This window comes from Lycium ferocissimum, chromosome 9 (genome assembly GCF_029784015.1).
Source record: "Lycium ferocissimum isolate CSIRO_LF1 chromosome 9, AGI_CSIRO_Lferr_CH_V1, whole genome shotgun sequence".
Classification (NCBI taxonomy): Eukaryota; Viridiplantae; Streptophyta; class Magnoliopsida; order Solanales; family Solanaceae; genus Lycium; species Lycium ferocissimum.
The window spans coordinates 62,813,842-62,830,159 of record NC_081350.1 but is presented as its reverse complement, the minus strand read 5'-3'; the positions used below and the strand labels follow the sequence as shown (position 1 = coordinate 62,830,159).

Genomic DNA, 16,318 nt, shown 5'->3' with positions numbered 1-16,318 from the left:
GTTCTATTTATAGTTTTCCTCTTTGTTTGCTAATAACTCAAACATGGGGCTTGAAATTCTTTTCACCTAGTGCTCCCATTCCTGCCATAGAATGCTGTCCTCTCCATTTTGCTATTAACTATGTAGAGGAACATACCTATTTGTTAAATTGAAAAGAAAAAGAATAATATTTTCTTTGGTTTTTTTGCTCAATATTTGATATTTGTATTGAGTTTCCAACTAATTCGAATTTGTGCCACATAAGACTACTGATTAAAAAAAGAAAAGGGCTTCTTACTAGAAATTTTTTCATACTCAAAACCTAAAATTTCTGATTAAGGTGGAGGAATCTTATTCTTCGCTCATTGATTCTTGATTGTAAAAAAAGTAAAAATAAAATGAAGATGCAATCTTCCATTCAATCAATTTACAAATAAACAAATGGAGAAAACAAAATGAAGTGGGGCCAACGAGTAGTAATTAAGTGTAGCGGTGGGAAGGTAGGGGTCTGTATTGTGGTTAGGAAAAAAACAAATATGCCTCCTAAGGACTAATATAATGTCAAATATACATATCAAATCTTCTTTTAGACAATCCCACCATTTTATTATCCACAATTATAGGCAATAACACATGGTTTGCTCCTTTTGATTAACCCTTTACCTACTATCTAATCAAACTATAATTGACCAATATTAGTTAGTCACCCCAATTTATGATTTTAAAATTTATAAATAATTTTTTATTTGACATATAATCTTTTATTAATATATTTTTACTATTTTTTTGTAATCCCAGAAATACCCTTTTCAAGACAAAATTCTTACTTCTTTCTTTCGTTCCATTTTGGAATTTCGTTCTTTTTGAGAATTAATAAAGACCTTGTGTACGTTCTCGAGGATAATATTCGTGGCAAATTTTATTTTTGTTAAATTTCTTAAAAATATTTAAATCATTTTAAATGAATAAATATTTTTTAACATTTGATACTTATCATCAACTTTTAATCAGCTAATCGAGACGTTATTTAAATTAGGGCTGGGCATAAATACCGAAAATCGAACCGAACCGAATCGAAACTTCAACAAACCTAACCGAACCGAACTAGTTTGGTTCGGTGTTTTTGTCCATGTTCGATTTAAAAAAACCGAAACCGAAATAGCCGAACCGAAGTTTGATAAATCTCAACCGAAAACCGAACGCCCCGAAATTTAATACATTACCTAAAAAAATTAAAATAGTTGGTTACATTAAGTTTAAAGCAAAAAAAAACCCAATTGTAATAAGTCCTCATTTTTGCATTTGTATCCCTAATTTTCCACTTCAATTGAGAAAATCAAATATCCTTAACAAAGAAAGGTATATATATAGGATGTGTCTTTAGGATTAATGTATGTCCTTTATGTGTTTCTTAATTATTCTTACGGTATGTATATAACACCTAGTAATCCTATATCATGATTATAGCTTTCTGTTCTTATGTATCTTGTTTATTTGATTTTGATTTCAATTTATCAGTTTTATGTTTTATTGCTTTTAAGAATATGAATTAGTGTCAATGGAATCGCTTCTAATATTATATCAAAAAAACCGAATTGAAAAAACCGAAACCGAACCGAACCGAACCGAACTTTAAAAAACCGAAACCGAAAGAACCGAACCGAACTAGTTTGGTTCGGTGTTCAGTGTCCCCCTTCAAAAAACCGAACCCGAAATAGCCAAATCGAAGTTTGATAAAACCGAACCGAAAAACCGAGCGCCCACCTCTAATTTAAATGGTGTATTTCTCTAGCAAACTTCCAACACCACCCCCCCAACCCACACACCCCACCTTTTTCAAGATTTATATACACTTCTCTCATTCCACCAAAATACAATCAACAAACTCATCACACATAAAAAAAAATATGGCAACAAGAACAGGGGCAGAGAAGCAAAAGAAAGGATCCATGTATGTGTATAACTTAGACACTGGAAATCCAAAACCAAAACCAGAAACAGAAATTACAGATTTATCATCACTGTTAAAGAAAGGGATTTCAAAAGGATGGCCCCTTAGAAGATCAAAAACGTATCGCGAAAATCATCAAGTTGAGTTGAAAACAAATAATGTTGTCACAACAAAAGGAGAAACAAGAAAATCAGTTTCATCCATTGAAGGAGTTGTCGTTAAGGAAATTGTATCAAGAAATCCAGTTGTTGAATCAAGAAAATCAGCTTCTTGCATTGAAACAAATAGGAAATCAGTGACACATGTTGAATTGAATGTGGCATCAATGGCTGCAATTCTTCAAGTAAAAGTATTGGTAACAGACATGCCAGGATTTATGCAAGTACATGCTTTTAAATGTGCAAGAACTACTTTTGATAGCTTGGAGAAGTTCAGCTCTAAACATATGGCCTATAACATGAAAAAGGTATGTGTTGTCACTTCATTATTTACGTTGTCAGTGTATATATATGTTAGGTAACTATCGTAGTCCTAATGTGATGAATTGGAACACGTATGTAGTAGATAACATACTATAACTGATTAAAATACACTGGTAGTATGTATATTTATTATCCCGTTCATTATATTGTTTTCTTGGCCGATTTTCTTCCAATTCTGATTCCTATCATAGTTAACAATTCTGGATTGGATTTTCCTTATGAGTTTTTACACAAATTCCTAGTAAAATTTTTTATGCAATGTTAACTATTTTTGTGCAGGGACTGTTTAATTTTCTTTTTATCATGTCAGGTTAATATCACCTATAGCAAATATTTATTGTAATTCTGATTAAAATACAGGAAATTACCTGCTATAACCGGTTAAATATCTAGGTGACTTAAAAAAAAATTAAAACGAAAATTAAAACGTCGGTATATATTTCTGCTCCCCTAAACATGCAACTAAAGTTTGGGTTAGTGAGTTGAACTATGTATTATCTAACTCAAAGTCTCAAATATACCTATATATTGAAAAAACTAAACCACGTTCAATTACTTATGAAAATTTTAACAAAAGAATAATCTCTTTCGAAAGAGTGTGCTAACAACTGTAAATTAGGGGTCATACGTCCAAGTGGTTGTTTTTTCCAAATAAGATAAGAGTGAAGAATTTTCTGTTATCTCTATCTTGTTTCTACTATCATTTTGATTTGATTTTTTTTTTTTTGGGGGTGGGAAAAACAATCCCAACTATATTTAACTGAAACGAAGTTTCTCATTCTGTCTCCATTTTTTCATTGAGTTTAATTTGTCTCCACAGTGTAAAGAAATTCTATATGCATTAAGTTAAGAGAAAATTACACTATATGTTAATTGGGGCAACAATGCTACAAAAATTAATCCATTTTTTAAATTTTTACAAAAAATGACCCAAACTTTTCTCTCTCTCACTCTCACTCGATCTCTCTCTGTCTTTGTATATATTTGTATATGTTGGTATAAGTGTATATATGTTTATATATGTCTGTATATGTTTGTATATTTTGGGCTATTTTTTTACAATGTAAATAACCAACTTGTATATTTCTGAAATTTTTCCTTAAGTTAAACCAATTATTATTTATAAACTCAGAGAATTAAGTGATCAAAGAATCAACAATTTCGAAATTCATTACATTTACTATGTTATTTAAAAAAAAAAAAAAAAAACTCATCTACTCCTTCTTATGGCACATGCAACTGTTTGACAAATTAACTCATCATGCAAACCTGTCAATCAGATCTGAGACAACTAATTGAGGGCTAGACCATATAAAAAAAAAAAAAAAAAGTGCCACCCTATTAAAATAGTGTAGAATCTCAGGTTAATAATAGCAAATTTATCTCTAATCATGTGCTAATTGTCAATCTCTATTCTCTTCTTAGTCATCCCATGTGAATAATAAAAGGCAAAAGATTGCTACTTGTAAGAATTTATGATTATATTTTTATCATGAACCAGCTGTAGAAGTAATATTCTAAGTACTATTTTAACTTTTAGGTATAATATACCTTTGATCCTTGAGTTATTGATAAATTTTATTTTTGGTCATTGTGATATTTGATTAAGTATATTTATTCTTCAACTAATTAAAAATAATTTTTGGTCCCTCTATATAGAAAACATGTTATATTTGGATTACTTTTAGAACATATTACCGTTAATTATGGAGTATTAGTATAGGCTTAACGAAATAGGTGGGTAATTAAGTGACGCCGTGGTTAATAATTATGACAAATTTGTAAATATTCACAAGCAAAAGAATCAAAAGTGAATATTTTAGTTAATTGAAGGAGTGAAAGTGCTATTAACCCTAACTTTTATATACTGACAATATAAAAGGATTTTTATACACTATCATATCACTTAAAAAGGAGTACAGGCAACAATCCATAATAATTAAAATTAATAAATTGAAACATAAGGCAGATAATCTGCTGCAACAGGATAAAGTACATTGATAATAAATTTTTTAATGTTATCATCAGTATATATAAAGTTAAACCATATTCTAATTATAATCTTGTTTACAAAATTTCAACAGGAATTTGACAAAGTATATGGGCCGGCCTGGCATTGCATAGTGGGCTCAAGTTTTGGGTCATATGTGACTCACTCCACAGGTGGCTTCCTCTATTTCTCAATGGAAAAGCTTTATATTTTAGTCTTCAAGACAAAAGTTCAAAAGACCATTGAGTCTTAATTTATTTATTTATATTATTTTTTGTGATTTAGATAACTTTTTTTTAGAAAGTTTCGTAATTTTCTTAGATTTGTAGATGGAAATTCATTGAGATGATCAAATGTGTATATATGTCTTAAATTCATTTTGAGAAAATGTGCATTTGTCTTAAAGTATACCTCTTTTTATTTTGCCTATATGAATGTAGCGGCTTAAGAGAAGAACAACAACAAAATAATATCCCGAATAATTGCAAGTGGTCGGAGAGATAATAGTAATGCCTTGAGATCTTACCTCGCTTGGGAAGGTAGAGAGACTGTTTCGGGGAGACCCTCGGCTCATAGCAAGACGAAAAGTAGTCAATGGTGATTTAAGAGAAGTTTCTCGTAAATTCATTCTTTACGATAAATTGATTAGTTTCCGTTTTTTTTATTTTGCGGTATAATTTGTTTAGTATCTAACATTGTCCAACTCTCATAACTCATTACCTTTTGTAGTCCTCCTTTTTTCCAACAAGTGACTTATTTTAGTAAAAGAATTACAATAAAAGGCTTATACAAAACAACATACTTTTTGTAAAAATGAGTCATAGCCAACTTGTTTAACTTAAAATTACTTTTCATTTTTTTATTAAATAATTTGCTTAATAACCAAATTTATAACTCGTCTGATTTGATGTAATCACTGAGTACGAATAAGTATTTTTTGACCAACAGCCTCAAAGGGTTTGAAAATGCCCATTCCAAAAGTTAGTCTTCACTTGCCTTTTGTTATCATGCAAAATGACCATTTCTGCCTAATTTTTTGTTTTAATTTCTCTTTTCTGGTTTTATAGAAAATACATTTTGTACTTATATAGTTTGATAATGAACTGAATTATGTGAAATTGACACAGAGGGCCATATAATAGTTAAGCTTAGTATTTGAGGGGTCTATCAGAAGTCGCAATTAATTAATAGGAAAAGTTAGTTTGGCTAAAGGACAAACCACTGATGGCTTGAATGAAAAACATCATTCATTTTCGAAATTGACATTTTCTATATTGTTTACACTTTCCTCTCGCTATCTATTTAATGCCAACATTCACGTAAATTCCATAATAAATTCCATATTATTTTAGATTGTAGCTCTCGTTCTCTACCAATCTTAGCCACCTCAAAAAGTGATATATGTATGTGTGTGAGTATTCCACGATACATAAATTAAAGCTTGCTCTAATGGTAAAGTGCCTCTACAATCTACATATAACTAATTGATAGATTGGAAGTTCGTGTAGCGTGAAGGATTAAAAAATTAAGTATGAAAGAAGCTGAGAAATATATCACATATTACTGGGTTCCAGTGAAACTAATTTAGTCATTAGTAAAGCCAAAGTCAATGGGGATACTTATGTGAAGTAACTGAAAATGCGAGGACGTAGTTTTCTAATAAAAAGATCAATTGTCATATAACTATATTGTAATGAAAGATATATCTTAAGTGGTTTATAAAATACACATATGAAGGAATGTTTGGTGTGTGAAAGAATGTTCATAAAAATAGTGTGAGCAAAGGGATTTCGATACAAGTTTGAGGAGTAAATTATATATTAAGCCTTAGGAAAAAAACTATGTTAGAACAGGTAGGTTTAGTGACGCCCATGACGGAGGAAGGCCGATGAGGGCGAGTCACAAAAGAACTGGTAGAATTTTAGGTAAATCCCATAGAGGAATGATATCTTAGGCGAATCCCACACCGGAATGAAAGAGGAATAAATTAGCTAGCTTTATAATTAGGCATAACACAAGTTCAAGTGATGCGCGTGCTTTTGGACTCAATGATAGCCTAGCTAACAAACAACTTTGTGAGGTTTGGTGCTAAAGCGACCAATATGTGTCATGTGTTTGGATTGTGACAAATATGGCATCAGAGTCTCAAATTCCCTTAGTACGATAGTGGGTGAAACCTTAGCGAGCATGTTGAGTCCCTAAGGGGAGAGGGAGGTATATGTGACGCCAATGATGAAGGGTCGGCTGACAAGTGTCACAGAAAAATGACAAGCTTATGAAGAAGGAATGCACCTGATATCGTACCTTAGGCGAATCTCACATCATAACGAGAGAGGAAGGTGCAGAGTTTTATAAGGCATATAACACAAGTTTACATGGTATGTGCACTTTTGGCTCGATGATGGCGTAACCCAAGTAACAAATTTGTGAGGCATGTTGGGCCAGAGTAGACACTACATGCCATTAGTTTGAGTCATGAGAGGTTTATATATCTATCTCTATGCAATTAGCTAAAATTGTTCGCATGATCAAGTTACTATACTCGTAAACAATATTTATAAATAAAGACAGATCTAGAATTTAAATTTTATGAATTTAAGATGTCAAAAACCAACCAAACATTTGAGTTACTAGTTTAAAATTTAATAATCTTGGAAATTGAAGTGGATATGCTATAACAGTTAAATTACACTATAACGTACAAATCATTTATGTTACCTGTATAGCGTAAATAATTAATTATTATTTTGTTATTAATTTACTAGTGTGGGGTTGTTCAAACTAAACCTCCCCCACTTTCAAGGCAAATTTTACTTGAAAACAAGTGGAAAAGACTGCCAAAACGAAAGACCCCACAGGTGGTAATATTATATAATATGTGGACTATAGCATGCAACAACACAACAAATTAATGATATTAATTTGGGATTGGGTGGTTTATATGTCTATCACGACAATGACCTGTTTTTATTTATAAGATATTAAATTCAATAACCACCTCATCCTTTGGTTTCTCCTTTAATTCGCCTCTTAAAATATAAAATTTTCGATGTAAATTATAAGTAGATATGTTTCCACCAAATAAGAACAAAGGTCTACAGCTAATAACACACTTGTTGTTTTTGGTGATCAAACTTTAGAATTTTCAATTATTATCAATTTGCTAGCAAAAAGTCAAAACCATTAATAGATGCAGCCAACTTTCTTGAACCTTCAAGCTGTCTCTAATAATATTCAAGAATGGCTATCTTTGCTATATGCATAAAAACAAAACGCGACCTCCACACATGAAAAGAATGTATAGCAATAAAATAGATTTAAAACTTATCCATACTAGATATTTATCACTTAATCATGATAAGTTAATATATATAATTTAACGTAAATATAAGTGATTGATAATTGTTTTCCATCTCTCTAGTCCAGAGAGAAAAAGAGTGATGATCTAATATGATCAGCAAAACTATGGTAATTAAGAGAGACAATTTTTTTTTAAAAAGATGCAATTTTTAATGTTTCTTCTTTTACCTATCTAGCACAGAAAACATAGAAGAAGACGACATGAAAATGTTAAAAAGAACCCTCATATTTCACGAAAAATTTAATGGTTTCATTTCAGGTCTAAAGATGTACAGTCACAAGAAAACACAAAAGTTCCGAAATTACAAGTTCAGAGATTTCAAGTTCAAATTCCATCGGAAACAAAAAATAAAATTTAGGTTGATTTCTTCTTCCTAGCTATATATATATATTCCTAAGCTTTCAGTTATTGATAGTTATACCGGTGAAAGATAGCAGCTAACCCATAAAATAACGGAGGTGCCTACGAATCGACTCGAATACCAGTATCGTAAAAGAATAAGAAAGAAAGAAAGAAAGAAAAGAGTACACAAACTAAAGGTAAAGTCTTGTGGACAAAATTATCCACCAATTCTGCTGGTGGAAGATAGCAGTTACCCAACAAAATCACACAAAATGATCCGAAAACCACCATCATAACAAAAAGAAAAACAGAAATAAAGAAAACAGAAGAGACAAACTAAAGATGTAAAGCCTTGATGAGCAAAATTACCCGCTGATGGAAGGTAGCAAATATCAAATGAAATTAAATCGCACAAGCTGAACCCAATATCACCAACGTAAAAAGAGTGACAGAAAGAAAGATACGACGCAAACTAAAGGTAACAAAAGTCTCATTTACACAAAAGGAAAAATTGATGATTCACTCATGTCTGAAGAACAAACATACTTAGTACATAGCCATAAGCAAGCACATAAATAACAAGCACAGAGGTAACAAATTTCACTGAAAATATATATATACTAAGACTTACGTTTGACATTTTTTCGTGGTTTTTGAGCTTTAACAGGCTTCCCAAAAATGCCACAACAACCAGAGACCTTAGGAGATGGAGGATCTATGGACGGTTGCATGTAGTTATCTGTATTGCGACATTTAATAGGTTTTGGCTCTGATGATCTTGTCTGTTTTTTCTTGTGTTGTTCTTGATCTTCAACATTATGTTGTGTTGAAATTTTGTTGAGTTCCCCAGATAATAATTTGTCATCCCATATTAAACCTGATGAACCTTGCCTTCTAAATGATATTTCTGATCTTGGTAACATTTCTCCAGCAGGTGGTTCAGCCATAATAAGAACTTAGTCTTATTTTCTTCTTCTTGTTGATCTATGGGGTTCTTGATTAGAAGGTGTGAAATTGAGTCAAAAGACTTGTTCTAATATTGATATATACAAACAAGAAATAAGATATGAAAGATTAGTTGGACAATGATGTGATCATATAATGATTTCTTATTTTGTATGTTTGAAATTACTTGTTTGCCCTTTGAAATTAGTGATATGGTTTGAATATTTGACACTACGTACAATCATAAATTATTGGATTTAAGTCATATATGCTGACAAACAGCGTAAATTTTATACTATTTGTATAGTTTAGTTTGTTGAATTTGAGCTTAAATTATACTATATACTGTCAATGTAAAGAATTTTTAGATTGAGTGGCTTCAATGGCGGAGCCAAATATTCCACTAAAGAAAATTCAATATATATATATAAGTGACATATATATATATATATATATATATATATATATAAGATAAGTTACCTACTATATATAATAAATAAATATGAACTCATGGTATAAAAAATTTTGTTATCGGTTATATTGTTAGGACGTTATAAGTTAAATCCTAAAATTTATAGTTTTAAGTTATACATTGTCGTTGTAAAGTCATATTTTGTGAACAATTATTTATAATTATTTTTTGAGTGAATTTTGTTGGTTCCCCTACATAGTTATTTGCCTTCTAAATGATAATTCTGAACTTGGTAATATTTTTCCTGTAGCTGCTGCATCCATAGTACTTAGTCTTATTTTTTGTTCTTCTTGATCTATAAAGGGTTCTTGATAATTAGAAAGGTACCAAGGTGAAATATTTGAGTTAAAAGAATTGTTCAATCGTTGATATATACTAAGAAGAAATAAGGTATGAAAGATGAAGTTGGACAATGACGTGAATTTACCGAACTTTGAAAAATGGTTCCCGATTATCTTTACATAGTTATTTGCCTATCTTATAAATCAATTATAATTCTGAAAAATGGCCCTTATTTATTTTGGTAATATTTTTCCATTAAAATAACTCAATGCGAATTTTTTTTTTCAAAAAAAATAATAGGATTTTTATATTTTTTTATTTTTGTTCTTCTTGATCTTTTAGTGAGAAAAAAGGGTTTTAAATGATAATTAGTTTTGTTAAATAAAAAGTCTATTTGAGGGTGAAATAATTTTGAGTTAAAAGAATTGTTCAATCATTGATATATACTAAGTAGAAATAAGGTATGAAAGATGAAGTTGGACAATGATGTGATCATAAATAAATGAGAATCACATTTTTTTGGTGTTTACTTGTTTGCCCTTTTAAATTTGTAAAACTAATTGAAGATTTGGCACAACACGATTAATTCTTCAGTCAATACACGAGACGAGACTATTGCGTACGCACTTGAAAAATTGTTTGATTTAAGTTATATATATCGAATTATAATTTATTTCGGTTATATAATTACATGTTAAAACAGGTCTCTTACTGGGCCACTTTTATGGATAAATAATTGTAACTATCTTTAAAGGTGACAGGATAGTGTAAACATTTATTTTGCGTAGCTCTATAGTTTTATAGATGTCCAGGATGACCTACTATAACAACTTTGTTGTACCATTTTTATCACATCATCAATTAATATGTATTGATAAAAAGAATCAATTAATACTTATCATAGAGTCGATCGTATTATCTTATAAGTGACCCAATTGTTGTAATATCATCAATATATATGATTTATAGCATGTTTAGGCAGTTTAGCTAAATTTTAGAAAGTCAAAAGCACTATTTTTCTTCAAAAAAGAACTTTTTTTTTTTTTTTTTGGCCAAAAACAATAAATGCTCTTGAGTATTAGAACTTAGAAGCAGTTTTTCTGTTATTTGGAAGAACCTACAAATTTCTGCTTCTTCAATAAAGCAAAAGCAGAAGTAAAGGTGGACAAATAATTCTTCCATGACAAAAATATACTCACCAAAAATATATATTGACCAGACGATCTCTCATTAATTTAACCAACATATTTCTCAAGTAAATCTAACATTGTTATCGTCTTTTCTATTTCTGTTTAACTATATTTATGTTGATTAAAAAACTCAATTTATTTATCAAATATCAAAAAGAGCACTTTTCAAATGAACTTCTGAAACACAAATTACTTCTCTTCAAAAGTATTTCTCCAAACTATTTTAATAAAAATACTTTTAAAATAATAGAAATTTGGCCAAACGGGCTCTTAAATAAAAAATTGTTAACATAAACTTGCAGAGTCAAATTGGATTTGGTAATACATCATTAAATTAGATAATCTGATTTCGACTTGTGATGACAATCTGACAATAGATTGATATAAAGGCAGTAAACTAACTTTGAGGAAGTAAAAGTAATGGAGAGTCAAAATCATAGTATAAAAATAGCAGCCATCTTTGAATAGAAATCAGTTTTCATGAAGAATTTATGAGTAATAAAATAATGCCACTAGCAAATACTGGTTTTTTATTTTGAATGTTCCAGATTTTTTTGAAGTGATTGATTTTTTATTATTTGGCAAAGTCTCAAGTATTAGACCTAACACGATTCATAATAGAAAAACCTTCATCATTTTTCTCTGTCCTAAAGGAGGAAAAAAATAAGAGGAAGTAATATCAATGCCTAGATATTAATTCGAATTGACATGAAAGTCAATAATGATGATTAAGAGTTGACAATTTATATCGTAAATAAATATAGAATACAGTTAATCCCACTGAAATACTCTTTCCATCCCATTTTAAGTGACTTAATTTGACTAAACGCAAAATTTAAGAAATAAAAAAAGCCTTTTGAATTTTATGGTTCTAAATTAAATATGTGTAATATATTAGAATGTCCTTTGAATCTTGTGGTTTTATATTTGTCATGTAGGATGTTTGAATTATCAACCTACTAAATAGAGGAAGAGACACTCTTTTTGAGACATACCAAAAAAGAAAGTAAGAAACTTAAATTGGTAAGGGGTGTACTAGTTTCCTAACAAACACCAAAATAATGTCAATCTACTAAAAAAGATAAATCAGAGTATGCACTGTGCACTTCCATAGAAAAAAGGCTATTTTTCAATTTACCTGTAATATTCAATTGCACAATTTCTTCTAGTACCACTTATCGATGACTTAGCTGTTTCAAAATTTTGTGAAGTTTCACATGCTAATCCAGAAAATTTTACAATGTTCACTTCCCTAAAACTTTGCACCAAGCTACAGTAAAGCTTTTCCAAATCTAAGTTTTCATCATAATCCTATAGACATTTTTTCAGACATGTTTCATCAAAACCTTTAAATTCTACTAATTGCTCAAGGTCACTACTGAACCCAGCCTCCTTTTGTCTTTGAGAATTTCACTTAGAGGTTTTGGACCAGAAAAATCTTCTCTTTCACTTACTCCAGATGGCGCTGTTCTCTCGAAAGAATCACCATCGTCTCTTCCTCTCCTTTTTTCTTCTCTAATTTGAGCTAGAGTCTTGGGAGCATTAAAGATCTTAGGAGCTTCAGTCAATCTCTCCCTATAAGTCATCCTCCTAGGGGGTTCATTTGCAAAAGGCCGTGACCGGCCCCGTCTCCTGTCCTTGAAATGTTGCTGTCTGTAACTGCTTCCTTGAGATTGTCTCAACTTTTTCAGATGTTCAGCACTCTCCACAAAGCCGGAGGAGAAAGAAACGTTGCTTTCCACTTTTGAAGCCAGTCTTTGAGGCATCCACGGGGAACCCTGTGGACGACGATACCTATTCCTGCTTTGCTCACGGGCATTCGATCTAGACAGGTCAAACCTTCTGGACAAGTGATTTGGAGGATCACTTTCATTGCCTCGACGCCTCTTCAGAAGGTCCCGGAGGTCAACATTGCCTCTGCCACGGAAAGGCATTTCTCTAGACAACCTTCTTTTATGTGGTACATTTTGTCTTCCATGAGCAGGGATAGGGATTTCTCTGACATGTTCATTTATTTCATGATTCTCAACGTTATAATAAGAACCGTCTTGTTCTTGGTCAGATGCAATTCTCATATCTGGATATGAAGGATCATACTCGAGGCTGTTCTCAAAATCATATCCAGCAAACCGTTCATCAAGCTCCCTGTCTTCCATATCATGGTGCGGCATATACTGGTGATCATCTTCGTGACCCAAACCTTCTACTCTATCATCAACAAGAACATCAAAACCAGGAGATGATTCTAACAACTCTTCTCTCTCCACGTTGTCCTCCACTTCTTCGTCTGAGCTCTGGTTGGGGGACAAATCGGATTCTCCTTGGCTAAAGCATTCAGCAGGGACTAAAGAATCTAACCTGACTGCAGTAGCTTCTTCAGAAGGGGATCCTGAAGTCTCATGAGAAGCAATCTGCTCACCAACATTATTAGTCGTCAAATGGAGATCTACTTTTGATTTGACATATTCACATGCTGCTGCCTTGGGCCCAGTTTCAGAAGAATCGGGATGTTTTTCGACTGCTGAAGGACCGGTTTCACTTCCTGCAGATGTCTTCTTCTCGGCTGTTAGTCCATCAGGGACTCCAGAAGCTATTTTTGAGGATTTCCACGTAGTTGTACCATCATCAGGTCCATGCAGATATGAGCATCTTTCACCTTTATTGCAATAGCCATTGAAATAGAAGTAACAGGGAAAATTTGTCTTGTTAACAGGCACTGCAGATTTATTGGGTGGAGGAGCAGGTTCAGATGATGTCTCAGCACGGCTCTCTTTAAAAATTTCCCTCCTAGATAATTCAGCATCCATTTTTATACTAAACAGCCTGTTTGGTGGAGAGTGAAGGCGTGCAGGCCAAGCAGTCATGTTAGCTCCATAGCCGTTCTCAGGTAATTGCGTAATACATTTCTTTAGGTTTACATTCCTGCCACAAAGAATCAGTAAAATGAGCATGTGAAGATATTCTCTGAAGGTAAATTCATGCAGAAAACAAACAGCAAATAGGACTAGTAGATTATGAGTTAATGAATCAACAGGAGCCCAAGGAAAATGTTAAGACAAGCATCAAATTGGAGAAATTACAGCATACTATATTATGCAGTTGGCAAAATAGAGTAGGAAATACCAGACATTATCTGGATCATCACCAGCATCACCTAGCGAAGGTTGAACTGCTGGAGCGCGACTGAGATAGCAACTGTTATTCAAAGGCTTCCTCCAAATAGAAATGTCGCCCTCCTTCTTTAATAATTCCCAAGATAGCCGTTGAGTAAGATCCTCCATTTCTGTATAACAGTAAGGTACATAAAGCATCAGCAACATTTCGTATTACCACAGTCAGAACAGCTCACAGTAGCGATATAATGCTAAGGGAAAGACACCAAAACGATGGACATAGCATTTAATTTAAAAGAAGATTCACAACTCATAACAAATCTCTGAATTTCCTTGTGCTACATAAAGAGAAAGCTAAAGATGGACGCTTTGCGCAATTAGCTACAGAAACTAGTCCTGAAGATTCATGTTTACATTTTAAACTCGCACCAGCCTCTATTTGATTGTGCCCTATTGCTAGATAATGATAAAGCTGTTACCTTTAAATGGTGGAACAGGTTCTGCTGCGCAGATAAAATATCCTCCTGCCCTAAGCATCCTGTTTACCTCTAGAAGCAAAATGCCATCTTCATCGGAAAATCAAAGAACACCGTAGATAAGAAGCCAGAAATTAGGTTGGAAATCAGATCTACCCCTAATTAATATATATAATGTGGCAGAGGAAGAGAATAAGCCCCAAAAAATGCTTACATTGAGATACAAAATACAATTTCCTTATTAAAGAGAAATATCTGCAAAAGCTCACAAGCTGGTTTTTTCTATTTCTGATATTATACCCACATGTCCACCATTTTTTTTTCCCCTTTTAAAGAGGAGAATGACACTGGTTGTAGTTAAACGAAGAAAAGAATATTTTAAGACATGTCACAAGATCAAAACCTAGCTTTACACCAGATAATTTGTACTATAACAAAACACTTCAGCTAAGTCTTGAAAGTAACAAAACTCTGAACGATTTCTTGGACAAAAACTTGAGGATGAATAGAAATCTATAGTGAAATATACCATCACGGGTCCAATTTATGCTACATCTGGAACAATGTGTCAAGTCAACTGCCTGGCTAGGGGAACAACAGATGGTGTGTAGTGAATGCTGCTAACATAGCAGGCACTCCACGTTCCAATGCAAATTGAACCTGATTGCTATGCACACCTTTTGTTGCAATAGACAATGTGCTGACATTGCAGTCCATCAGATATGTACCGAAACTCGCTATTCCACAATTAATATCCATGGCAACTCTTGTTCGTCGGCCAAAAGCAATTTCTAAAACCATCTATAGTTGCATGAAAATAATAGCATAGTTAAGTAGTATTGATGAAACATAAACAAAGTAGAAGGTGGAGAAAGCAAGTACCTTGGAAATCTGATCTGAATGTTGATTTGCACCATCTCCTGGAAATATGTATTTGTCTCCCTTCCTTTTTACCCACTCATAGCCTGCTTTATCTTTGGCAAAGGGTGCACGGGGCACATTGGAAAACCAGATCAAGTTACAGCTTTAAAAGTAATGTCGTGAATCTTCAAATAAAACACAAAGGACCACAGTCTCTTTTTGTTTTTAATATCATCAATAATGGTGGATAAGAACCTAACTTTTAATATGGTTCTCTCATTCATTTTTAAAACTTACAAATGTTCATACATCTAGACAGACTGTGTTGAAATGTGAAGAAAAAAAATTGTGGATTGAATAAAGCATCAACATGAAAATGGACGGATAGAGCCGCACGTAACTTGATATAAAGCATGCTAATTATGACCCTATTTAAATTGATACAGTCGACGCAGCAATAGCATATTACAACAGATCAGGATAGAGTACTTCACTTTGATATTCAGAAAGTGAGCTAATCTGTATGCTCTTCTCATTTTACAACACATGGAACATCAGTTGCTGATTATCCCAAGAAAGAATATGTACCAGAAAATACAATCTGAAACACTACAGGCATGGCTTGTTAGGACTATCAGTTAGACGAGAAATTGTATACTACCAAAATCTGAAAGTCAGTATACCACTTGTATCTTTCTTACAGGCCACAAAGAACCAGTAACCAGGTCATGTACTACTGTCAACTGGACTGGAACCACATCCGTTGTATACAGAGCTACCATGATTCATGCAATAATCGAGTCCTATCGGTCTTTTGATCCTAAAGCAGCTGATTCCTCCTGGTAGTTCAGAGTTTTAGCAGCATTTAGAAGCA

The 16,318-nt window shown here is 32.4% G+C and overlaps 3 protein-coding genes across 3 annotated transcripts; 1 reads left to right on the top strand and 2 right to left on the bottom strand.

Annotated features, from left to right (window-relative positions):
* The first annotated feature begins 1,850 nt into the window (after positions 1-1,850).
* LOC132029425 (uncharacterized) lies at positions 1,851-4,831 on the top strand. The gene is made up of 2 exons (XM_059418700.1): positions 1,851-2,396; positions 4,497-4,831. The coding sequence occupies exons 1-2, from the start codon at positions 1,887-1,889 to the stop codon at positions 4,653-4,655; spliced, it is 669 nt and encodes a 222-aa protein (XP_059274683.1). The 5' UTR covers positions 1,851-1,886; the 3' UTR covers positions 4,656-4,831.
* A 3,894-nt stretch (positions 4,832-8,725) lies between these two features.
* LOC132032147 (uncharacterized protein At1g15400) lies at positions 8,726-9,052 on the bottom strand. The gene has a single exon (XM_059421928.1). It carries the CDS (start codon positions 9,050-9,052, stop codon positions 8,726-8,728), a length of 327 nt encoding a protein of 108 aa, XP_059277911.1.
* A 3,015-nt stretch (positions 9,053-12,067) lies between these two features.
* On the bottom strand, positions 12,068-16,226 carry LOC132032146 (zinc finger CCCH domain-containing protein 34-like). Its single transcript, XM_059421927.1, is given in 7 exon segments — positions 12,068-13,916; positions 14,118-14,277; positions 14,587-14,673; positions 15,113-15,173; positions 15,175-15,384; positions 15,466-15,609; positions 16,146-16,226. Coding segments are annotated over 7 exon segments (2,307 nt in total). The 3' UTR covers positions 12,068-12,352.
* Positions 16,227-16,318: the final 92 nt, after the last annotated feature.